The 22,603-nt window shown below is 49.6% G+C and overlaps 11 protein-coding genes across 11 annotated transcripts; 4 read left to right on the forward strand and 7 right to left on the reverse strand.

The window, feature by feature from the left end:
• Window positions 1–250: 250 nt before the first annotated feature.
• Window positions 251–2,840, forward strand: N7471_009210 (uncharacterized protein; the record flags this gene model as incomplete). The annotated part of the gene is made up of 6 exons (XM_057281929.1): window positions 251–317; window positions 401–514; window positions 783–1,235; window positions 1,294–2,133; window positions 2,186–2,438; window positions 2,522–2,840. 6 exons carry the CDS (start codon window positions 251–253, stop codon window positions 2,838–2,840), a joined length of 2,046 nt encoding a protein of 681 aa, XP_057132812.1.
• A 461-nt stretch (window positions 2,841–3,301) lies between these two features.
• On the forward strand, window positions 3,302–4,248 carry N7471_009211 (uncharacterized protein; the record flags this gene model as incomplete). The annotated part of the gene is made up of 2 exons (XM_057281930.1): window positions 3,302–3,349; window positions 3,397–4,248. The coding sequence occupies 2 exons, from the start codon at window positions 3,302–3,304 to the stop codon at window positions 4,246–4,248; spliced, it is 900 nt and encodes a 299-aa protein (XP_057132813.1).
• Window positions 4,249–4,480: 232 nt separating this feature from the next.
• Window positions 4,481–5,477, reverse strand: N7471_009212 (uncharacterized protein; the record flags this gene model as incomplete). Its single annotated transcript, XM_057281931.1, has 3 exons — window positions 4,481–4,484; window positions 4,541–5,364; window positions 5,412–5,477. 3 exons carry the CDS (start codon window positions 5,475–5,477, stop codon window positions 4,481–4,483), a joined length of 894 nt encoding a protein of 297 aa, XP_057132814.1.
• Window positions 5,478–5,867: 390 nt separating this feature from the next.
• Window positions 5,868–6,944, forward strand: N7471_009213 (ribokinase; the record flags this gene model as incomplete). Its single annotated transcript, XM_057281932.1, has 1 exon — window positions 5,868–6,944. The coding sequence occupies one exon, from the start codon at window positions 5,868–5,870 to the stop codon at window positions 6,942–6,944; it is 1,077 nt and encodes a 358-aa protein (XP_057132815.1).
• Window positions 6,945–7,021: 77 nt separating this feature from the next.
• Window positions 7,022–8,982, reverse strand: N7471_009214 (uncharacterized protein; the record flags this gene model as incomplete). Its single annotated transcript, XM_057281933.1, has 4 exons — window positions 7,022–7,803; window positions 7,865–8,630; window positions 8,707–8,843; window positions 8,904–8,982. The coding sequence occupies 4 exons, from the start codon at window positions 8,980–8,982 to the stop codon at window positions 7,022–7,024; spliced, it is 1,764 nt and encodes a 587-aa protein (XP_057132816.1).
• A 497-nt stretch (window positions 8,983–9,479) lies between these two features.
• On the reverse strand, window positions 9,480–9,782 carry N7471_009215 (uncharacterized protein; the record flags this gene model as incomplete). The annotated part of the gene is made up of 2 exons (XM_057281934.1): window positions 9,480–9,590; window positions 9,708–9,782. 2 exons carry the CDS (start codon window positions 9,780–9,782, stop codon window positions 9,480–9,482), a joined length of 186 nt encoding a protein of 61 aa, XP_057132817.1.
• A 3,151-nt stretch (window positions 9,783–12,933) lies between these two features.
• On the reverse strand, window positions 12,934–14,858 carry N7471_009216 (sugar porter family MFS transporter; the record flags this gene model as incomplete). The annotated part of the gene is made up of 4 exons (XM_057281935.1): window positions 12,934–13,444; window positions 13,504–13,764; window positions 13,821–14,686; window positions 14,740–14,858. The coding sequence occupies 4 exons, from the start codon at window positions 14,856–14,858 to the stop codon at window positions 13,008–13,010; spliced, it is 1,683 nt and encodes a 560-aa protein (XP_057132818.1). The 3' UTR covers window positions 12,934–13,007.
• Window positions 14,859–15,941: 1,083 nt separating this feature from the next.
• On the forward strand, window positions 15,942–16,306 carry N7471_009217 (uncharacterized protein; the record flags this gene model as incomplete). The annotated part of the gene is given in 2 exon segments (XM_057281936.1): window positions 15,942–16,037; window positions 16,049–16,306. The coding sequence occupies 2 exon segments, from the start codon at window positions 15,942–15,944 to the stop codon at window positions 16,304–16,306; spliced, it is 354 nt and encodes a 117-aa protein (XP_057132819.1).
• A 409-nt stretch (window positions 16,307–16,715) lies between these two features.
• N7471_009218 (putative C6 transcription factor) lies at window positions 16,716–18,146 on the reverse strand (the record flags this gene model as incomplete). Its single annotated transcript, XM_057281937.1, has 1 exon — window positions 16,716–18,146. One exon carries the CDS (start codon window positions 18,144–18,146, stop codon window positions 16,716–16,718), a length of 1,431 nt encoding a protein of 476 aa, XP_057132820.1.
• A 433-nt stretch (window positions 18,147–18,579) lies between these two features.
• Window positions 18,580–20,229, reverse strand: N7471_009219 (uncharacterized protein; the record flags this gene model as incomplete). Its single annotated transcript, XM_057281938.1, has 1 exon — window positions 18,580–20,229. One exon carries the CDS (start codon window positions 20,227–20,229, stop codon window positions 18,580–18,582), a length of 1,650 nt encoding a protein of 549 aa, XP_057132821.1.
• A 957-nt stretch (window positions 20,230–21,186) lies between these two features.
• On the reverse strand, window positions 21,187–22,404 carry N7471_009220 (uncharacterized protein; the record flags this gene model as incomplete). The annotated part of the gene is made up of 1 exon (XM_057281939.1): window positions 21,187–22,404. The coding sequence occupies one exon, from the start codon at window positions 22,402–22,404 to the stop codon at window positions 21,187–21,189; it is 1,218 nt and encodes a 405-aa protein (XP_057132822.1).
• Between the last annotated feature and the right edge of the window lie 199 nt (window positions 22,405–22,603).

Here is a 22,603-nt window from a genome sequence, read left to right on the forward strand (position 1 = left end):
ACTGGTGTTTTTCATTTAAAACGCGACTTGTCTCTTCCTGTTCTACTCAACTTATCTCTTCTTCTGTTCTACTTCCATCCATTGCGCTTGATTTTTGTTTGCTCCCACCTGGGCAGCTCTTTTGCTCTTCCCTACACCTCAACCTCGTACTCAACCTCGTACTCAACTCTCCCCCCATCAACCTCTACATTTTACATTCCTATTTTCTATTCTTGATACCCAGTCCTTTTTTTTACCATTGAGTTACATCATGCCAGCTCAAAGTTTCAAAAAGCTTGCCATCGCCGTGGGCGGGACCTTTCCCAACCTGAAACAGGGTATGAACCCCCTATTCGCACGGCGGTCTTTATTTAGCTCATCTCCACCACAATTTGTATGCTGACTATTCGATCACTCCTAGCTGACTTGAAAACGCTGATTGAGAAGAATGGAGCGACTTTCAGCACAGCGGTCACGGACGATTGTACCCATCTGGTGACCACTGACAAGGATGTGGAGAAGCAGACTACCAAATGTGAGTGCACCACCACAGGCCACGAAACCTCGAAAGTTTGAAACCCCTCTGCACTTCCTCCGTGGTTAATGTACTACCACCCCATTGCTCAAAACGGTGTCAGACCGCGTTGGGGATCATCACGACCATATTCGGGATGTTTTGGCCCCCTCAACATTTTCAAAAATCACAGGTTTAGACGATGTTTGAGGGCAAGAAGCGGTCGATGTTTCAAACTTTCGAGGTATCAATGTACAACCTTTGACTCTTTTATTGATCAATTGACTAGACAAACAAGCTTCCCAGCTCGCCAATTGTCACATTGTCCCACTTTCGTGGCTTCTCGAATCAGACGAGGCCAAGAAACCGTTGCCGGAGTCGAAATATTCCTTCGGCCAGGCCGATCAGGCGTCTCAGGTTGACGACAAAACACAGAAGAACACTGCGGACGGTAGCGCATCTGTTCCTACAGACAACAAGCGTACTACCAGGAAGCGAGGCGCGGATGCGGCTTCTGCTGAAAAGGATGCCGACAAAACGACAAATGACGCCCACAAGAATGGTGCAAATGTCAAAGCTGAACCCTCCGAGGATAAAAAGCCTGCAACCAAGAAACGAAGCGCTGATGAAGACCCTGTGAAAAATGGTTCCAACAAAAAGACAAAAGACATCCAGAAGACAGTCACAAAGGCGCTTAATATCCCAATTGACGAGGGCTTTGAGGCACTTGGTAAACTCAAGGGTAAGTCTGCGATGCGAGAACTCATGCGTGGAAGACAAACTGACACGCCTTGTCACAGACCCCAAGGTCTACATTGATAATGCAGGCCTCATCTGGGATGCCACCCTCAGCCAGACTGTGGCAGCAAACAATGCCAACAAGTTCTATCGTGTCCAGTTGTTGGTCGGTGCAAACTCAAAGTACTTTGCCTGGACGCGGTGGGGTCGAGTTGGAGAGCATGGGCAGTCAGCCTGTCTCGGGGACGGCGGCTTGGAAGCCGCGATGCAGCAGTATGAGAAGAAGTTCAAAGACAAGTCAGGCCTCAAGTGGGCTAATCGGCTCGATACACCTAAAAACGGAAAATACACGTTCCTTGAGCGCAACTATGAAGAGGATGACGAAGAGGAAGAGCCCGTGAAAAAGGAGAAAACAATCAAAGAAGAAGACGACGAGCCCGCGCCTGAGAGCGCCCTATCCAAAGGGCTTCAAAACCTCATGTCCTTCATTTTCAACAAACAAAATGTTCTCGACACTTTGGCCGCAATGTCCTACGACGCCAACAAACTGCCACTGGGAAAGCTGGGCGACAGAACTTTGAAGAGCGGGTTTTCGGTTCTGAAAGAGATATCCGAGCTGATGATTACACCAGCCCTGGCACATGAAAGATATGGCCAACCATATGGTGATGCCTTAGAGACATTGAGCAACCGATATTTCACCTTGATTCCACACGTCTTTGGCCGCCATCGGCCCCCAACCTTGAACACAAACGCGCAGATCAAGAAGGAAATCGATTTGTTGGAGGCACTGACTGATATGGACGTTGCGAATGAAATCATGGTATCTTCGAAGGAACACGATGACATCCACCCGCTGGATCGCCAATTCCAGGGTTTGGGTATGCAGGAGATGACCGAACGTGAGTATAAATCCCCAAATCTGCGATATCTCACCAAACTGACATCTACCAGTGGATCACAAATCATCCGAGTTCATAGAACTCGAGAATTACTTGCAGAACTCCCGCGGCGAGACACACAGCATGAGCTACAAGGTGGTGAACATCTTCCGCATCGAGCGCCGAGGCGAAAACGACCGCTTCAACGCCTCTCCCTACGCCAACATCCCAAACAGCGATCGCCGCCTCCTCTGGCACGGATCCCGCAGTACAAACTTCGGTGGTATCCTCAGCCAAGGTCTTCGCATCGCACCCCCGAAGCACCCGTCAACGGCTACATGTTCGGCAAGGGTGTGTATTTAGCGGATACATCAAGCAAATCCGCCAACTACTGTTGCCCCTACAACAGCCGGGGGATGGGGTTACTTCTTCTCTGCGATGCCGAGCTCGGTGCGCCCATGCTGGAGCTTGACGACAGCAACTACAATGCTGGCGAGGAAGCGCACAATGCTGGCAAGATTGCCACGCTCGGCAGGGGCTCCAACATTCCTGGTGGGTGGAAGGATGCTGGATGCTTGAGTCCGGCTTTGGGGGGTGTGACGATGCCTGATGTGGCTATTGGCAGCACCCAGGATAATAACGGCCGGGGTCTGTACTACAATGAGTACATTGTGTATGATGTTGCGCAGATCCGACAGCGTTATTTGTTCCAGGTCAAGATGAACTGAATTGTTGCTTTTGCATGTTATCGGAGTGTTGGGTTAGTGACGGGGGAGTTATTAAGCGACGGCTAGTTCTCTATGTGTTAGCTTATTTGCAACTTTAAAAGCGACTGTCATGTATGGTAGGGAGTCTAGTGCTTACTGGGATATCAAAATAATCCAAGTGTGAATGCCAAGAACAATGTTTACTATAAGCAGACCAGCTACATATCCAGGGCTCTGTACCAGATAAACTCTACTTCATGACCTGCCTGTTTGACAACCTGGAAGGTAAGCCATGTCGCTCAGCTACATGTCTCATGGGACACTTCCAGGGCTGCTACTGGGGGTGTTGGTAACAGCTAGTCGTGATGCCTACACCGCTGGGCCTGATATGGACCCCTGAATGGTCATATTGTTGCGACTTCTCCACGATTTGACTCTTTCCCAACTTTGCACTGAACACAACTCTTCTCTGCACCAGAGGCATGGAAGTACCCGAATGGGGTGCATTGCCTGTCGAGAAATACCTTATCGTGAGCAGTTCGTCGCCAGGCTTTTTCGATAACTAATTCTCTTAAAGAGACATTGGGACCATTCATCGGCTCAAACAGCTGTGCAGCAACACCTTCACCTAATCCATGAATTTCTTGAAATCAATCAGGTTCCAGATGACTGGTGTCCTAACCCAACAAAACCCACGCACGAGGAGATTGACACTATCCTCCGCCCCTGGCGACCGGACAACGTGCGGGCAAAGGCCGCAGCTATTTGGACTAATGATCAATTACCTCTCATTATCCGCACACATTACAACCCGGACGACGACGATAAGATGGCGGAATGGGTAGAAGCGGAAGAAGAATTCAGAGACAATGCCTACTGGGCTTGTATTGACGATGTGAACCATTTCGATTTCGGCTCCGACTGGAAAATGATCTATGACATTTTACCAGAGGTAGCCGGTCAGAAGAATGCACCCAGATATAAGATCCCGCCTGATAGTGCGGCGGAGGAGGCTCTCAGCCTAGCAATAAGGCGGTCACAGTTTAAGGATTACCTACGCGAGCTCAAGCAATCAGACCCAGCCAAATGGCGAGACGACCCCCACTATATGATTGAGTCCGCGGCTGTCGATCTCCAGTGTGATGTGTGTGCTCTTCGAATAATTATTATGGATCAGGAGGCTTTCGAGACTGAGCGCCCACTACTAGTCTCTGTGGACTATCGCCGTAACGTTATTCGCGAGACACGCTTTGAGCTTAATGACCAGTCAATGGTCGATATCTACACGAGTTGGTTAGATATTCAGACGCCTGATTGGATTTGGGCAGAGGCCAAAATTGGCGACAAATCTCGGGTGGATAGAGAAATCGGGAGGCAACTATATCAACTGACAGATGCTGATTTTGAGGGTCCGTGGTCTCTTTATTAGAATGGATGGGGACAATTTCTCTGACACTTCCAAACGGGACACTTATAGTTGGGGTGAATGGGAAGTTGAAAGTATGTGGACGTTGAAAGTGTTCTTTTGAAGTACCTGTTGACTATTCTTTAGGTATTGAATATGTGAAGGATGTGGACGATGCCGACATGGCTCGGTTATTGGAACCTGATCTGGATGGTTCTGAACACGAAGAAAATTTGCCTTGAACGTGAATGACATTTCATCTATTGAGTGAGCCCTGCAAGTTCTTCTGTTAATTGATACAGTTCCCTCCCCTAACTCTGCACTGGCTCGATACTTCTCCCCAACGGTAGAGTTTTGAAGAAAATCGTTGGTTTCCATCCATATACCAATCATATTAAAGACGTCATCATCCACAGGATCCATACGACCTTCGCGAACGATATTTCGGAAGCCATCCAAATAAAGCACCCGTAGACTCCTAGACCGGAAAGCCTCTTCGTCCGCAAGGATGAGATACGTCCGCGTAGCGACCTTTTGTAATGCCGTCGCGAAGTCCTCAAGGATTGTACCTCGGTCCGTGGCCTCACGCCAAGCTTCCGGGTCTCGTTCTTTCACTTCGGCTAGTTCCGTTTTCAGATGGGAATGGAGAAATTTAAATGATTCTGCTCTGGGAGCTCGCGGAACCCTCATTTCATCATCGACTTCGGGTGAAATTGGGCCCGCAAGTTCAGGAAGAACCTCGTACACACACCACCACTCCGAACCAAAGTTAAAGAGATCCTCATTATCGAGAACCGCCCACCAGTCTTCTGAATCCCAGGGATCGACCCACCGAGTCATTAGTTCGGCATGTCTAGCTGTCTCGCCTTCGTCGGTGCTGTAGTATGTGCGTAGTAAAACGGGAGATGTCTGGTCATGGAATATATTCATTGCGTGCCATCGGAGCTGGTCGCTACGGTAGGGTCGGAGAATTGTGTCCACTTCCTCTGTTGTAGGCTCACGAGGCCGGTCGACATCGGTTGGAAGGCTGTCCCAATCTTCCGTCCATTCAAGAGGAATGCATTCCATGTCGAGAAACTCGGCGACCAGCCTTTTTCGTTGCTGGTCAGGGGTTTCGGTTGAGGAGGGGTTCCAATTTGTCTACACAGGATTAGCATGGGAAATCAGAATTAAAAGGCGGGATATACGATGAAATATTGTTCAACAGCCAGTCTACCCCATGGAGGGGAAGGCCGAGTATTGATGTTAGTCATGATAAAATAGGGCTAGAAAGCTTGTGTATTCAATAGATTCCGGGGTAAAGCATGTGGCCTAGCGCGGCCACCTTCCTTGTTAGTCCGTGCGGTTCCTGCGCTAAGCCGTATTTGGTGAAATGGTAGGCAGGGCGAGCTAGCCTATTTGGGACAAACATAGCCTACGACTCCCACATCAGGCAACACGTGTAGGCTTCGGGACGTGGGGAGATGGAGCTATGACATGCCGAACGTCGAGATCCCGACCGAGCAAAAAATGAGAAAAGTCATGCGACGCGACATATATTGAAACAATTAAACCCTCTACATCCTTCAATTCAATTTAACCCGCAAAATCCCACCTGAAACCTCCTAAACATCCCGAACACTAGACCACCACAACCCACCAAAATGACCACCACAACCCCAACCCAGACCCCGCAATCCCCGAAAAAACCCCATATCAGCATAATCGGCTCCCTAAACATCGACTTCGTAACAGCAACCCCGCGCTGCCCAGGACCAGGCGAAACCCTCACAGCAACCTCCCTAACCGTCTCAGCTGGCGGCAAGGGCGGAAACCAAGCCGTCGCCTGCGGCCGCTCCTCCTTCACATCACAAACAACCCAAGATGTCTCCGTGAACATGATCGGCGCTGTCGGCGCCGAAGACCCATACTACACGACCCTTCTACAACCCGCGCTGGAGAAGTCAGGCGTCGACACAACATCCATCGAACAATCGACAGTCGTGCAGACGGGGTCCGCCAGCATTATCGTGGAAGAAGCTATTGGCGGCGAGAACAGGATTCTCGTTGTCCCTGGCGCAAACCATGCCGGACTGCTGAGTGATGTGGGAAATATCCTCACTGCGCTAAAGAGATACCCGTCTACACCCGATATCGTCGTGTTGCAGGGCGAGATCCCGCGCACCACGACGCTGGGCTTGTTGGAGTATTTCAACGATGTTTCCGCCGAGGAGCGCGCGAAAGTGGTGTTCAATCCCGCGCCGGTGTTTCCAGAGGGGGTTCCGCTCTCCGCGCTGCGTGGGACTGCTGTGCTTATTATGAATGAGACCGAGGTTGTGCAGATGGCGAGGTCGATTGAGGGTCTTCCTGTTGGGGATGTTGTTGAGGGGGATGATTTACGGCCTGAGGAGTTGGCACCGAAGTTCCATGAGCGGGCGGGCGTTGAGGTTGTTCTTATTACGCTAGGTGCGAAGGGTGTTTATTTCTCGACGAAGACGGGTCGGAGTGGTATTGTTGCTGGTGTGAAGGTTGCCAAGGTTCTTGATACTACTGCGGCGGGGGATACGTTTGTTGGGTATTTCGCGACTGCTGTGGCGCGGTTTTTGGCTACGGGACAGAGTATCGGGGCGTTTGATGATGAGATCGAGGGTGCGGTTTCGAAGGCGAATGCTGCTGCGGCTATGTGTGTCCAGCGACGAGGTGCTATGCAGAGTATTCCCTTTGCATACGATATGGAATGAAGGAATAAATGATGGAATGTAAATATAGGTATCCTTGATGACAAAGAAGAGTAATAGAAACAGGGATTTGGGTATAATTATGAAATCATAGCGTCAGCTTCATCGTCGAATTCCTCCTCGTACCGCGCCAAGTTCCACGCCGCTTGAAGCGCCTCGGTCTCTCGGTCCAGTTTGATGCCGGTTGTAGCTGTTATCCTGGAAAAACGGTCTAGGAGAACCGCTTGCTGGGATTCATGTGTCATCTCCTTAGCGATAATGAGAAGACTCGCAACTAATATCGGGTCCCATTGTTCAGGGGAGTCATTACTTGCTGCGATCCCGGCGATCGACTGCGCGTGCCAGATATGCGACGTGACGGATCTCGGCCCAGGCAGTGATTTCAGAAGCCGTGGCTTATGCGTGAGCAATAAGAGGGAGATCGTGTGGTAGACAGCGTTGGCGACCAGCGCCATTGGCGTCGTGTAGATAAGGATTGGGAATGAGGAGTCGTGGTCAGGGTCAATTTGATCGGCTTCGCCGCCGCGGATGTCCACTATCTGCTGCACGTTTACTGGTCGCTCGTTGTACCATTTCTGGCAGTCTGACCAGAGGAATGTCCATTGTGATAGGGAGTGCGATTGTCGTAGAGATGGGAATGCTGTCAGATTTGGTGATGTGATTGTGTGGGGAGAGGACATTTCTCGATCGCCGTGTATTAGGGCCAGGCAGTGTCCCAGAAGACACAATATGTGCTTGTATACGGAGTTGACGGTCTGAGGCCGCATCGATTGTGGGTGGTGTAATAAGGTGCCATCTCGTCGTAATAATGACCGAAAGGGCATAAGTGGTGGTTTTGAAGAGGATATTGACCCCGCCAGATCTGTACGGCGTACTGGTTAGTCTACTGTGTAGTTTGTTCGGGTTTTTAGAAGTTGACGTACCAAGTCGAAAGTAAAGCCAAAACAAAGCGTCCCCAACCTCTTCTCCCACTGCTCGTGACGCAAAGTCACTTATATGCTCTATTTTGGGAACCAGAAGGCTTCTCCACTGCTGCGGTCCAGCGGACAGAGCATCTTGAAGCATCAAGAGGGTATGGCCAGCATATCTAGCCAGATCATATTCAAGCACAAGAGTCTCTTCCGCTTCCTTTCGCAATTTCTGGCTGCTTTCTAAGTCCTTGCTATCTGGCGATGCCACGAGAAGTCGTTGACCTGCAGACAGTGCAAGGACTGCAGCTTGAAGAGCTCTGTTGGTTCGCGAGAGCAGAAGAACCTGGAGGCCAAATGGGAGCTCAGGGTCCCCGGTATCGATCCAAGGACCAACGTGGTACCGGAAATGTCGAAGCAGGTCGGTCTCATGACTGCCACTTGTAAGGATCCCTCGTCGTTCGACAGTTCTGCCGCTAGTGACAGATCGGTATCCGAAGTATGGAGCACTATTCATATATCGAGTACCCGCCGCACTTGGTTCACCGACAAACGGGATTGGAGGCTCAGAAAGGTTGACATTGGGACCCACCGATGACAATATGTTTTGGAATCCAAAGGCACGGCGCACATCCCCGGGATTATCTGGGCCGTCAGCCGAAGACTGCAATTCATCAAAAGAAAAACCAGTATTGCCATCGCTCTGAGAATCATCTGCAGGCTTCTGCAGGGCCTTTGATTTCTCCTTATTTGCAGCTGCAAGGGGTGAATCATCGACAAACTAGCCAAAATCAGCCTCGCATCAATATAACACCGTGAAGTGGACTCCAAATTCCAATCCACCGCGGAGTACTCACTGTAATACTGTTATATGCCTGTCTCGACGCACCGGAACCAACCCCCTCGCGGTGCGGCACGAATGCCAAATCAGAGCTATATTTACACGCGAGCCCCTTAATCTCACAGTTGGCACATCTCGGTTTCTGCTCATCACCTACAACGTGAAACCGTTAGTTCTGATCGCATAAAAAAGAGCAAACCACATGACGCGTACATTTTCTCCTCCTTTTCCGACAGGTCAGGCAACCAGTCCGAACCCGCTGCTTGGCCGCCGGTGTGGGTTTTCTGGGCATGGCGAGACGCGATATACAGCATTACCCCAGATGTTGCAGAAAAGAAGGATCGGAGGCTCCGCAGTCCCGATATGTGCTCGACTGCCGGAGTTGGCCGATATTTTGGGTCTGTGGGGCAAGTACCAATGGGGACGATCCGAAGGGGCTACGGTGGGCGATTGTGACGGGCGGGTCATTAACCTTCATATGAAATATTACATCGACTTGACTACTTTTTATTTAAAAGGCATTAGGAATAACTAAACGCTTTTATTATTACTGACAATAGAAGATGGGAGTACTGACATTTTACGATCCAGACAAAACATTGCATAATATAGCATCCATGAACCAGCGGCATTTCATAGGCAGCCTGCTTGACCAAAGGCACACCGTGTCCCCAGCTTGGTACTTAACGAGGTCTCACTCTTCCAGATGTTTCCCATTTCCCACCAGCGTTGCTCCGGGCCCGATTTCTTGTAATTGCTCATAAAGCCGTACATGCACCCAAGCTCACACTATACACGCCGGCGGGCGGTGACCGAAGTGACAAAGTCACGGATAACTGCCCGTAGGCTTTCGGCAACGGCGCGGAGGAGTTTACGCGGGTCAGCCGGGCCCGTGTGGGCCTAGAAGGTATTCGTGTACTGGATGAGAGCTAGTAGCTTATGCTACATATGCGCGCAGCCACCGGGGATCTATCATGTTAGCAGGTGAGCCTCGTGTGATAAGCAGCCGATACATACCGCATTAACTACGAGGTAGTCCTGGTCGTTCACTTGGTAGCGGTGATATCTAACGACCTTGAATGCAGAGTCCATATCCCATGACTCGAGCTGCTGTAATAGACAGGGGAGACAGCTCCCATCAAAACCTCCTATCTGATTGGGCTCTGATGCGGACCATCCAATGATGATCCAGACGTGGTGAAGGGTTAGACAGAATCTGAGATACACAAGTACATGGTCCGTAGCTCATTGAAGCCGCTGCGGTGCATGATCTTTGATGAAGCCGAATATCCGAATCCCACACATCATATTCCTTCAGATGCTTCTCCGTTGGATTCGTTTCTCAGTTGATGGATGGACGATATTCAAGCGTGGCCCTTGACTGAACCGGTTTTATTGGGGGCTTTAGCTCGTTTTGACTGGGGTGTCGCATTTTCTTTTATTAATTTTGGGTTTGTTGAGGGGTTGATGTACGAATTTTCCATCCTTGGGCAGGTCTAGATGGAGATGGAACTGAGTTCTCAAATTTCCTTCCCTCGGAACGCCTTCGTCAACGTCTTGCGCCCCTTATTTCCATACTTGAGCAAGATCTGAAGTTCCCCAGAGTTTGGAGGTTTCTCGTAGAGCTCCCATGTGCTTTGCTTGACAAAGTCATTTCGGTGCACACGAAGTGTTTGGACAGTCTGAACTGCGCCTCGACTCCATTTTCATCCCCAGATTCGTGACCACGAAGCAATCGAGTCTAGTTCGTTCGTTGCGAGATGATCCTTCCGTACCATGGTATGTGTGGCCCGGACAAGCCTAAATTTAGCCATAGGTAGAGAGGCAGGACCATTTTCTTGTCCGTTCTCATCCATCGGTTATGTATGCTCTCACTTTATTGGGTTGTTGTATTTAAAGTAAGATCTGTGTAGTATGGCATATTGACAGCATTACTGCGCAGCTCCAAAATGGGCTAGTTGTATTCATATATCCGCTTTCAGATTGACTCGCATTCATTGGCACATATTTGTTGTTGGTCGGACTTGAGACCTTAAAGCAGGCTGAGCGGTGTTACCTTGCTTTCCGTGGCTCACAAGGAAAAGAGTTTGTTTTGCTTGCAACATGCGGCTGAGGGCAAGTGTTCTCTGAAATGGAAACCGGTTGAAGACAAAGGATTGGGTCAATTGCTTGCTGAAACCGGCCCACTAAGGCCCGTTTCATCGGCGACGTGCACTGTCTCCCCATGAAGATCCCATATCTCGGTACCTCTCCAACATTATTTGTAGACCAGCATGGATTTACTGTTGTGGAATCCAGCCTTGTGATGATTCTTTTTCTCGAAATGTCCCTTGGTGATTAAGTGAGATGAGCGGGACTCAGAAGAACAGCATGAAAGCACCAAGTGGCACAGTTTGCTGTACGAGATAAGACAAAACAGTGCATTGAAATGGCTGGAGGATAGAAGCCATAGGCGATGGAGTGGCAGGTGGCAAGTGGCATCAGTCGTTGGAGGTATCAAGAGTTTGCCTTTCTTATCGAACGGCACGAGCACAACTAAAGGCTTTCCGGTGGTTGAAACCGTCGAGAACGATTAGTGATTTCCACTCGCTAGATGAAGCTTTCACTTCACACTCTATTCGGCTGTGTCTCAATCACGATGACTCCTGTTTCAAGCCTAACCTCTTGTTGCGGCTCGGGGATTTGGATTTGATGAAATATCTCCTGATTAGCTCCTGATCAGGCTGAATGACGTGCAGGGGAAGCGCCATACGCAGGGTAGATATGGCGTAACTGCCGAAACCAGGGACCATAGTTTGTAAGAAGCAGATCTTGCATTTCTGCTGTGAAATTTCTCCCACAACCTGAATGAGAATTGATTCAACATTTGCGGGAAGTCAGCAAACTTAGACTGCTTGGGGTGGGAAAGCCAGATGAAGACGATTGGAAATATGACTTTGGACAGATCTCAGCTTCTGGAGATGGGCTAGATTGACTGAAAATACCTGAGGGCACTTCCATGGGTATTGTGGTAAACCTATACCGGGTAGTGTCGAGAACCACCCGAAGACAGGCTAAGTAGAATATCCTTGGGTTATATATTTAGTGCTCATTGCACAATATGACAGGTAAAGTGAGGTACGATCTCGCGCTCTCCGATTGTCCACCTTCCAATGCAGGAAAAATGGATAACCAATAGACACAAAGTCTAGGATCTGCACCGTTCCGCAGCTCGCAACCGGATTTTCTGGTTCCGTTTCCAAAGAGGAAACGTTTGAGGAGACAAGAGAAAGGGGGAATTGTTTGGGACAAGAGAATTACTGATGTGTCTTGCTGCAGCGGAATAAAATGGTTGTAGATTAAAGTTGGTGTTTCGAAACGTAGACACCCGTCTCAGTGTCACTGTTGACTGTTGTGCACATGAGCACTTTTTCATGATTGGTAGGACGTTACAACCTCCAAAAAATCGTAGAGGTCTGTCCACGGCTAATGTGGTGGGGGTGGTGGTGGTGGTGGTGGTGGTTTCTTGATGAGTTGGATTTCCTTGTGGCTCTTTTGGCTTGCCCGGGGAGATGCTTATTGCAGCCCGGTTGTCTGTAGGGACATTACAGCCCCCAGGAAGTCGTAGAAGCCCATGCAATGAGCCAGTCGTCTGCCTCCACCATTACCTCTGTATCTCGAGTCGTCTGGTAATCTTGGAAGTCGCAAGTCACGGTCAAAGCATTTGATGAATTGGGATTAGGAAATGGTTTGAGGGCGGGTGGATTCCCCTCAAAATCGGAGACGGTGCCTTGCACATGGGAGGATGTAGGTAATTGTTGAGATAGTAATTTCAAGGAAGCCATCAGCCCTAGACGCGAGGGAGCGAGCCCCCTCTCCCCTCCCCATCAATACAAACATATAGGAGTCCTCCACCCTTTTTTGAGGCACCAGTTTCTGAGGCACACCCATGCCTAGGTTCATTCTTTGGATCTCGTCATTCCATCGAGTTAGCCACTGTAGGCCAGTGTTGGGGATATGAATGAAGAAGCAAGGACAAGGGGAGGAAAAGGATATTAGGAATAGAGTGAGAATGAAAATGAAAATGAAAAAGGAGAATAGGCAGAGTTTTATATATATATATGTAACCTTTATCTACTTGGGGAAGGTACCAACCCGGGAAGGTGCAGGCCGGCAGCTGAGTGGCTATGAGCTGGGCCTTTATATGCCAAACAGAGCGTTCTACAAGGCAGGTCTAAATAGATCTGTACATGAAAGAAATAACTTCATAAACGTTGAATAAATTATAAACTAAATGTGACATTGGGACCACGCATGGCCCATTTTCATAGAACCCGCTCAAACCTTCTCAATATACTGCGATCCCTGATTTTTCTCGAGATCACCCCCATTGCCCGACATACGCTCAAGGAACGAAGTCAATCCCACATCACGCTGCGCTTCACGGAGAAGCTCAGCATCTTGCTCGCCGGCGTGACTATTGAAAACCCGGTCCATATCTTCCAGAGACGCGCCCTTAGTTTCAGGAAGGAAGAACCAAACCCAGACGATGCCACAGGCAAGGAAACCAGCGAAGAAGATATAAGTACCCCATTCCCAATTCTTGAGCATAGGGGGAACAAAGAAGGCAATAGCGAAGTTATTGATCCAGTTACTGAAGGCGCCGATGGACGCACCCTTTGCGCGAATGGAGAGCGGGAAGATCTCGGAAACGAGGGTCCATGAGACAGGGCCCCAAGTGGCGCCGAAGCCTGCGATATACAACCAAATCAAGGCTAGAATTGTTATGTTAGCGATTAGAATATAAGCGGAGGAAGGGAAATTAGTAACTCACCAACTGCGGTCCAGCCGGCTGCCACATGGTTCGGCCAGTCGTGTTGGAACTTGGCGACAATCACGCCGACGATGACCATGCTGACGAGCATAACAAGCGATCCAACCAGAAGCATGGGCTTGCGGCCGAACTTGTCGATGACCAGCATTGCGGGGATGGTACTGATGAGGAAAACGACACCGGTCACACCAGTTGCCAGCAGAGCAATGGTACCGCCAGTCAGTCCAAGACTAACGAAAACATTGGAGGCGTAGTAAATAACTAGAAGGTAATGGTTAGCCAAAGATTCACAATATCTCTCAAATAAGTCAACTTACTAGCATCGACACCACTCCATTGCTGGAAGAACATAACCAACCAGGCAATGCAAACACGCTTGAAGTTATCCATAGACCGGAAGCAGTTGGTGTACTGCGCGATCTGGTTCATGAAGACACTCTTCTTCTCTTTATCAGCAAGCTTAGGCGAAGCCTTAGCAAACGCCCGCTCCTCAAACACAGCTTCAGCCTTGATCTCAAGGTACTCCATCTGGACAAGGTCATTATCAACAGTGAGCTTCCGCATCCAAGCAATGGTATCCTGCGCCTCTTGGTCGCGACCCTGCTTAACCAGCCAACGGGGCGAGAAAGGCATAAACCAAATTCCACAAGCAAGCGCAATAGCCGGAATACCCTGAATGATAGAAGGCAGACGCCAAGCAAGATCAGTCTGAGTAGCTCCGGTGCCACCGATATTGTTACTACCATAGCCAACCCAGAAAGAAATCATGATTCCGAGAATAGTAGCGAACTGGTAGAACGAGACGAGCAGACCACGCATTTCGGGTGCTGCCAGTTCTGCGTTATAGAGAGGCCCCACACCACTGAACAAGCCGACGCCAAGGCCGGTGAAGAATCGGCCCGCGTACAGCAGGGACGGGTTGCCGGCAGTCGCGCCGATGTACAGGTAGCTTCCGAGGATGACCCAGCAGCAGGCGAAGAACATTGTGTATTTGCGCGAGTAGACTTCGCCCAGGATACCGGCTGACAGGGAGCCGACGATACCGCCCAATTGCAGGACGGAGGTTAGCCACCCTGTTGCGGTGGATGAGGCCACTACTGTTGGGAAGTTCTCTGTGAAACGGGTCATGACCAGGGACTGGCCGAGGACACCTTGTTGGTAGCCATATTCGAAGCCACCGAATCTGGGCGATGTTAGTATTTGGTTTGGGGATTTCAATGTGAGGGGGTTTCTTACGAGGCGAAGAAGGCAATGGCTAGCACTTTGGGGTTGTCGAAGATAGACTGCCACATGGATTTCTTTGCGAGTTGGACTCGTGGGATAGATTCCACCTCAGTGGATGATCGGATTGTCATGTTGGGCAATATTGGAGAAGGGGAATTTCCAAAGTAGCGCTAGGAGATGAAATCTGGGGAATTGAAAACATGGGGGAAAGAGGGTCTCAATATATACGCCCGTTTCGTTGATCGATTTGATTCATTTGATTTAATTCTGTCATAGTCCGAGTGGCACCACGTGCAAAGAAAAAAAAAACTCTCATCTGGGAAAGTTCAACTTCTCCAGTTTCTCGTCTGATGGGCCAACAACCCCGGAACCCCGAATTTTGTGATTTTTTGTGGAGGCAAAATGGTGGAGGAACTGGTTGGCTAAACCCTTTGGGCGGTACGTAGCCTCCAATCTCCCAGAATGGCTCCGAAAGTGGAGACGGGAAAGAAGTGGAAATCCTCGGGATGAATCGGTCTGCTGTTTTGTCCTTCGGGCCCTGAGCGGGCTAGTCCGACTTAGGCTATAACTCGGCCTCGGTAAACTTTAGGTGTGGAGGTGTGACCCGTTCCTTTTCGGGAAAACAGAGCCACCGTCTTCGCTTAGGTTAAGATATTGACTTCAAACCAAATTGTTGTTCAAGGTTAGTATTCGGGACCGTTCATTCTTGGGGTATTCTAGGATTGAGATAGAATTTCGAATTTGTCTCAAAGTGTAAAGGTGATATAACGGTCTGACGTACTGATCTCATTTCCTCTTTAGCCGTACAATGCATTGGTCCACATCAGTTCTGCTGCTATGCAGCTAATTGCTCGCTTTCGTCACAAGCGGGCTTGCAGTACCCCATGTTCGGGATAAATACTAGTTACGCGATCATGGACAATAATTGGTGTACGGCAGAATTCGTGCCGTACCTAACAGCCCTAGATGGCGATATAGAAATTCTAGGCCTAGTCGCTAGTAGGATAGTAACCTGCGATGTAGATCGTACATTATCGCGATAATGTACAATGACGAAGTCCAAATCAAAGCTCAGGCGGGGCAACAGCTAGCAGCCCCAGGTGGAGCTTCACGCGGTCGCGACTTTGTAGGCTGGAAATACAAGTTGCATTCCAGTCTACCCGGGCGCAACATTGCCGCTGATCAACACGCTCAACCGGTTCCAGGAATGAGAGATGATAAACGGCAAGCTGCCCTGGGAGGGAGAATTTGCGCCGGAGACTAAGACTTCGGAACCCGAGAGCAACGAACCGACTTCCTTGATCCGAACCGTATCGTCAAGGAGGCTTTCAAGGAAGGCTTCTCCACGGGCCGACCGGAGAGCTCGACTTCGGCCGCGATCTTCATGGTGCAGATGGCCCACAATTATTCCGGGCATGTATCCATCTACTCCGCTGGAGCATTGACCAATATCGCGCTTGCTGTGCGTATAGATCGGCATTTCGCGTCATTTGCCAAGAATATGGTGGTGATTATGAGGGGATATGTTGATTTAAATATGATGGAGGCGACCGGTGGAACCACCCTGGTTGATTGCTAGTCGAATATGAGTCATTTTCCTGTGGTTTCATCTCAACGTTGGTCGGGAGGTGAACTATGTGTTTGAGGTTGATGCTGAAAAGCTCGAGGATCGAATCATGCACTCTCTGTAGTATCCCAAGAGTTGTGCGGGTTTGAAGTAGGACCCGTCCATGGGTTTTGATAGACGGATCTGTCTTGTGTTGCAAGTATTTTGGACTAGCTTGCACCCCGATAGGGGCCTCGGATGGGTGTATAGATCGGTTGCAATGTATATCACCAGTTTCACCCTTTGTGTGATCCTTCTTTCGCATTTTGCTCGCCGGTCGTTGAACTGCTGTTCGAACATCGTAGGGTCACAATCTCGTCGGAGTAAACGCAAGGCACTGAGCTATAACAGAATTGGAACTGTATCATTTTTGCCAAACCCCTCAAATCACACCGGAAATCTCCCCCGTTTCATACCCCCAAGCTCTCTCAAGATCCTTGAGTCGCCACAAAGCACCCCACCCAGTCGTGCGCTCAATAATCTTGAACAGCTTCGCAACCTCAACATGCTCACTATGATGGCTGAGTAACTTCCCCGCAATGTAAAGCGGCTGAATAGCATTGATCAAATTCCCGCTATGAGGATTTGTCAACGAAATTCCACAAACCCTGCGAGCATGCCAAATCGCCGAAAAATGCGGCTTGGAAGGAGGCGGTCCCCTCTCAACAGGCCTCATATCCAGCATCATAATAGATGCAGCATGATATAACTGATTCCCAGAAATAGCTGCCCAATGTGCAAACAAAATCTCCGGGAAGATCTGCCCACTGCCCATCCCCGTAGTCTTAATAGGCAGCATAGCAGGCGGGCGCTGCTCAAGCCAGTACTGCAGCTCTTCCCAAAGCCGACTCCACTGCTCTGAGAACGGGCGCGTATCATCAGTCGCCTCGCCCAACTCCAAGTACCGCGTTCGACGACAACAAAGGTCGCAAGCTTTCGCGCATAGATAAACCGCCCAATTTGCGTGCATATCAGCGGACGCACGCCCCTTCTCGCAGAACGAATCGCGGATGATATCTTCCTGTGCCTCCTTCGAAGAAGCCTGCGGCATAGCCGGGACCCATTTCTCCAGCGGGAGGACTGTACTCTCAACGCCGTTGGAGATGATCGCGCCGCACAACTCCATGCGCGCATAGCACCAGAACACGGCTTGCAGATGTCCGCCTGAGAGTCCGTTCACGTTGAACGAGTCGAAGAGCGCGGCGCAGCCTTCCACGTGCCGTCGCCAGTCGCGCGGACTGACGGACATTAGTTCCATCACGGCCAGGATGCATACTGTCACAAGGACGTTGGGGTCCTTTGCTTGGAGCAATGGTGCCAGGAGGCGGATGGACTCTTGGTACAGCTCGAGGCTGTCGTAGGCCTTGTCCAGGCAGGCTTTCCGCTCTGTTTGCCGCGCGGAGAAGGCGAGGATTGCGTAGAACAGGGCTGGTGAGCCTTGTGCTAGAATTGGAATGTGGACGCCGAAATGGCGCGCCTCATCGAATTTATCGAGGTAGGGCGCGCATTCTGTGATCCAATTCTTCAGGTAGAAGATTAGTCTGATTTTGGGAATTGAGAGGACCCGCGTGAAGTCTAGGCTTTGTCGTGGGGGTCGGGGCTGCGGTCCTTCCGTTGGTTCTAAGGGAGCTGGGGATGTGTAGGTTGCTGGCTCGAGGCTTGCTACTGCGGAAAAGAGTACGCAGCGGAGTTCTTCTTGTAATTCGAGGAATCTGGGGTTGGCGGCGTAGTCGTCTGCGCTGGAGAATGTTCCCGGCGATAAGAAGGCCTCTTCCTCGATAAGCGGGGTGGCGCTGTTGAAGGTGTCTGGCATTCTTGATTCAGGACGTAATGGGGGGACTGGTTCCTCCATGTTGAATGTTCATGGCAGAGTCTGGGGATTCTGGAGAGTCTGGGGGTTTCTGGGGTAGAAGGAAGAAAAAAAAGGCGGAGAACGTCCGAAGAAAAATGTCTCCCAACATTGGAAGGCGAAGCCACTTAGTCACGGAAACATTCGGATCCATTTCATTCAGATACGCAATTTTAGATGGATATCTCTTCTGATTTATTCCATTTTTGTTGAAAGGAATCAAATTTTGTACGATATATTTTGTTAGGGTGATCAACTATATATCCAACCAAGTCCGTGTGGAAACCCAAGCGGTGAACCCGCCACCAGACATCTCAATTTGTTGTAAATGCAGACTTCCTACGTGCTAAAACATGTCATCGAGCAGTGGATCATTCAAGATTTTCTATACTGTTGCTCAGGGACAATAATCGACAGCACCCACGTCGCCGCTCCACTCAAAATGAACAACATCTACAATATGCCTCAGCGTTGTCGGCTGTAACAAGCTCCGAGTAGCATCAGCAAGCCATGCGAGATGCCTTTCTGGAGATCCTTGGCAGAGACCGTAAGTCTTATCCATTTCAATCCTCTTCTTCGACACACGCGGTCCATCATTGCCAAGGGTACCGTAAGGCCTCAGCGCTTCGATCAGCCGTTCATATCGTAAGGTCTGGGACACTGACACATATTCACAGGCAGATTGTTTTTGAGCTGGTCGAATCCCCTTTAGTAACTCATAGACTTTGTGATGGGCCGACATGATAGCCCAGTTGCAATACCCCATAACAACCAGCGCTCCCAGTTCGCTCGACTCAATCACATCAGCCGCTGAATCCAAACACTTCCCAATCATATTATCGAGGTAGATGCACAAACTCCCTCGGATTCCACGGAGCACGACATTCTCACGCTGCTTGCGCATTGTATCACCACGAAGATCAACAAAATCGTTAATATAAACCGTTGCCTCGACGATCCGCGAATATTGCTCCTCAGTCACCTCCTGACCCGTCCCGAGCGACGCAGTCATAACTCCATGAAAAGCAGCAATATCGATGTGCCGATGCACCGCGAGACCTGTCATGCGACTTCCATAGATGCCATCCGGCAGACGAGAGCGGGTATGATCACGATAGTAGCCGAGGACCCGGCACTGCACGATATATGCAGAAAGGTTATCAAACTGCCAGTCCGTAACCCGGCCGGCCATATTGCACAGTTTTAAGAATGACATGGCCGCGGCACCGACCTGCTGGAGAAGCTCGAGTCCCTCTGCATCGGCAGCTTCGCAGTAGTCGCCGATCAGGATGTCGTTGCATGAGTCCGCCACAGCGCGAGCGAGACCTTCGTCACAGAGACTTCCGCCGCACGATATCACGCCAAAGTATTTTGCGTCTGCACAGATCTTGAGTTGTTCAGCGGTCGGGTAGAGTTGATTTCCGATTCGGGGGTTGCTGTCAACGGATGGGTTTGGGCGACGGTCTGGTGCTCGAATTCTTGGGGCGGAAGATACGATGTCTGTTCCCTGGCATGTCTTGGGAGACTCTTGAATATCGGTATTCGAGTTTACCAGTTCATCGACTGCGAGTCTGAGTTTCGTTGGTGTAAAGATACCGGTGCTATGCCATTCGTCTTTCCGCTCGATGACTGTTTCCATGACTTCTTTCATGCTTCGTATGGCATGGCATTTATGCTGCCCAGAGTTACACTCATTTTGTTGCAGGATGGTGGGCTCGATATCCTCGCATTTACACTCGACCTGGGGATTATATTGTTCGGAAAGCAGGTTCGTCTCTTGACATGAAGGGGGCCTTTGTCCGCCAAATGTGACTCGTCCATCCTTAAGGTGTTCTTTGAGTGAGTGGATGGCTTGCATCAAACGGGTATGATCGATCAACTGGTATATATTTTCTTCGTCGAAAAGAGAAGCCAGTTCGTCCAAGCTGATGAGATGCTTTGGTGCTGTGTCATGGCCGTTCAAGATAAAGAGCCAACCGTCCACCCATACAAGATATACCTGCAGGAGGTTTGGCTGAATCCATGGTGGCAGCACTTTCGAGATCATTGTTGAAGTCGATGATTATAGCGGTATAGATGAGAAGCAAAGGCAAAAAGCAGCGGTTATGAAGAGGTATTTATCTTCTCTTTCAGATCATCTCTCGTTCTCTTTATCATGCAGCACTTCAACTCGCTATCTTATTCCTGACCTTGGACCTTGGTTCAGCTCCACCTTCCTTCACCCGAGGGCATTCAACACGATGAGCCACATTTCGGTAAACCCACTATCAACCGGGCCAGGCTGAAGAATTTTAAAACCGTATAAAACAGGCGAAATATCGCATTTGATCTAGCCACATGTCGCTCACGTTACGGTCATTCCGAAAGGCTATTCTGTTTGGGGATGGGCTTGCATCGGCTAGTTTTCCCTATTGGCAGGATTTCTGGTTAGTATAGCCAGCACACTCTAATTAGTGCTATTTCGGTCTTCTCAAATCCCGAAATACTTGCTTTTCCTTATCACTCGCCTTATTTGTTGGTTATTGTAGCTGAGAATGTTGTTTGTGGCGCAGCTGTCCCTCTTGATTATTTTTCGCCAGTAAAGGTGGTGGCGTATCTTGGAATTACAGAGATCAGAATCTAAGGAGTCATTTAAATTATATGGAAGGATTAGAACGTGAAATTTTCAGTCTAAGCTCTGGCTAGATCGCTCGTTGGGTACCACTTCGGTTGGGGAACGAACTCTCTCCCAAACTGGAGGATGACATGAATACTCAGAACAAGAGTTGTTCGTAGGTTGTGAGCATACAAATTCTTGGATTTTCTAAACATTAGAGAGCTATGACGTTATTGCACGTCTTATTGGTTTCTTCTTTATTGAAAGGATCTCGGCTTAGCGCAACCCTACGAACGTCACTATAAGTTGTCAAAAGAAATATCACAGAAGCGCTCACCCTGATACATCAATGCCAACCGCCGAAGAGAGTCGTGGGCGATACTGCCAACAAAACCTAGCCATCACCTTTCAAGAGATATTCGGATAGACCTTGTTGCTCGCCACACTAGCACTTTCCAGCTTTTCCAGAAAACTCTTAGCCAGTCGCTCGATACGAAGTTTAAAGAATATCTCCGGGTCATGATTGCCAAGGTCAAGCCCCAACGGAGCCGCCACCTGCTTCAGGTGAGCAGATCGCGTACTTTCAATCTTCCAGTCCCGTGCAAATTGTTGGATCATGGTGTAAAACTCAGTAGGCGTGACTTCCCCATGGCCAATCCTGGTCTTGCGTACCTGTTCAACGGCTCCCTTTGGTGCGTGGCGGCGCAAGCGCTCGAGCAGTTCCCCAATTGTTCGAGAGACGTACAGGTCGGCACTGGCGTGGACTATACCCGTCGTTCCTTGGGTAACATGGGCTAGACAAGTGCGCGCCACGAGGTCAACTGGGATCTCATTGCAGGCTGCGTGTGAAGGCAGTGTCTGCTCGAGCTTCAGAGGCCCATATTCCGAGTCTCCTAGGAGTATCTGGAGGAAGGAATGTACGGGTATGGCGCCATCGCTGCCGTAGAGCGGGTAGGGCTCCTCAATGGCTGGTGATATGAGACAGGGTCGCACAATGAGGATGGGGAATTTGTGGTCACCACTCAGGAGCAAACATTCAGCCAGGTGCTTGGCCAATGCATAGGGAGCCGCGAATTGTTCCGTATAGGATGATTTACCTGTGACAAGGATCCTCCCTAGTTCCTCTACCGGGTCTTTGTATAGAGGATATATTTGCTCCTTCACCACGCCGTCAGGTAGAAAGCTGGAGACATATGTCGTTGATATGTGAAGGAAGTGCTGTAAGTGAGTGAAACTGTCTAGCAGAGAAGCCAGTGTCAGATGAGCAGCGCAATTGACTGGTATAGTCTCGGCGAGATCTCGAGATAGAGCAATATCACCAGCGGCATTTATCACCACTGTGGCCTCATTTTGGAGGCGTGATAGATTGTCGGGTGACAGACCGAGGTTAGGCTGGGTCATGTCACCAAGGAAGAACTGGATCTTGCAAGTGGCGATAATATCCTCTATTTGCTCTGGCATCGACTCCTCCCATGATTCAATTGCCTTTTGGACAGACCCTCGTACTAGCACGAATACTTTGGCGGTTGGAAGTTGAATGGCTAGCTTGTATAACAGACAGCCACCAAGATTCCCAGTTGCCCCCGTGAGGAAGACGACTTGTCCTCGAAACCATTCGCTGTCCATCTTGATCAAAAGTTGTCTGCTGCTCCTGGGTTAGGATTTATGAGCATCTTTACCGCATGAAACGTGTTCAATGTTGTACTAACAAAATCTCCTGGGACAATCTGAGAATTTAACTGGGTTGTTGCCAATCAGATTGCTGGATAAAAGTAATATTGGACAAGATTTATAGCCAGATATAATTTGCAGTTACCTACTTGTA

The sequence above is a fragment of the Penicillium samsonianum genome, assembly GCF_028829775.1.
Source record: "Penicillium samsonianum strain IBT 33392 chromosome Unknown utg000005l_segment0_segment0, whole genome shotgun sequence".
NCBI lineage: Eukaryota > Fungi > Ascomycota > Eurotiomycetes > Eurotiales > Aspergillaceae > Penicillium > Penicillium samsonianum.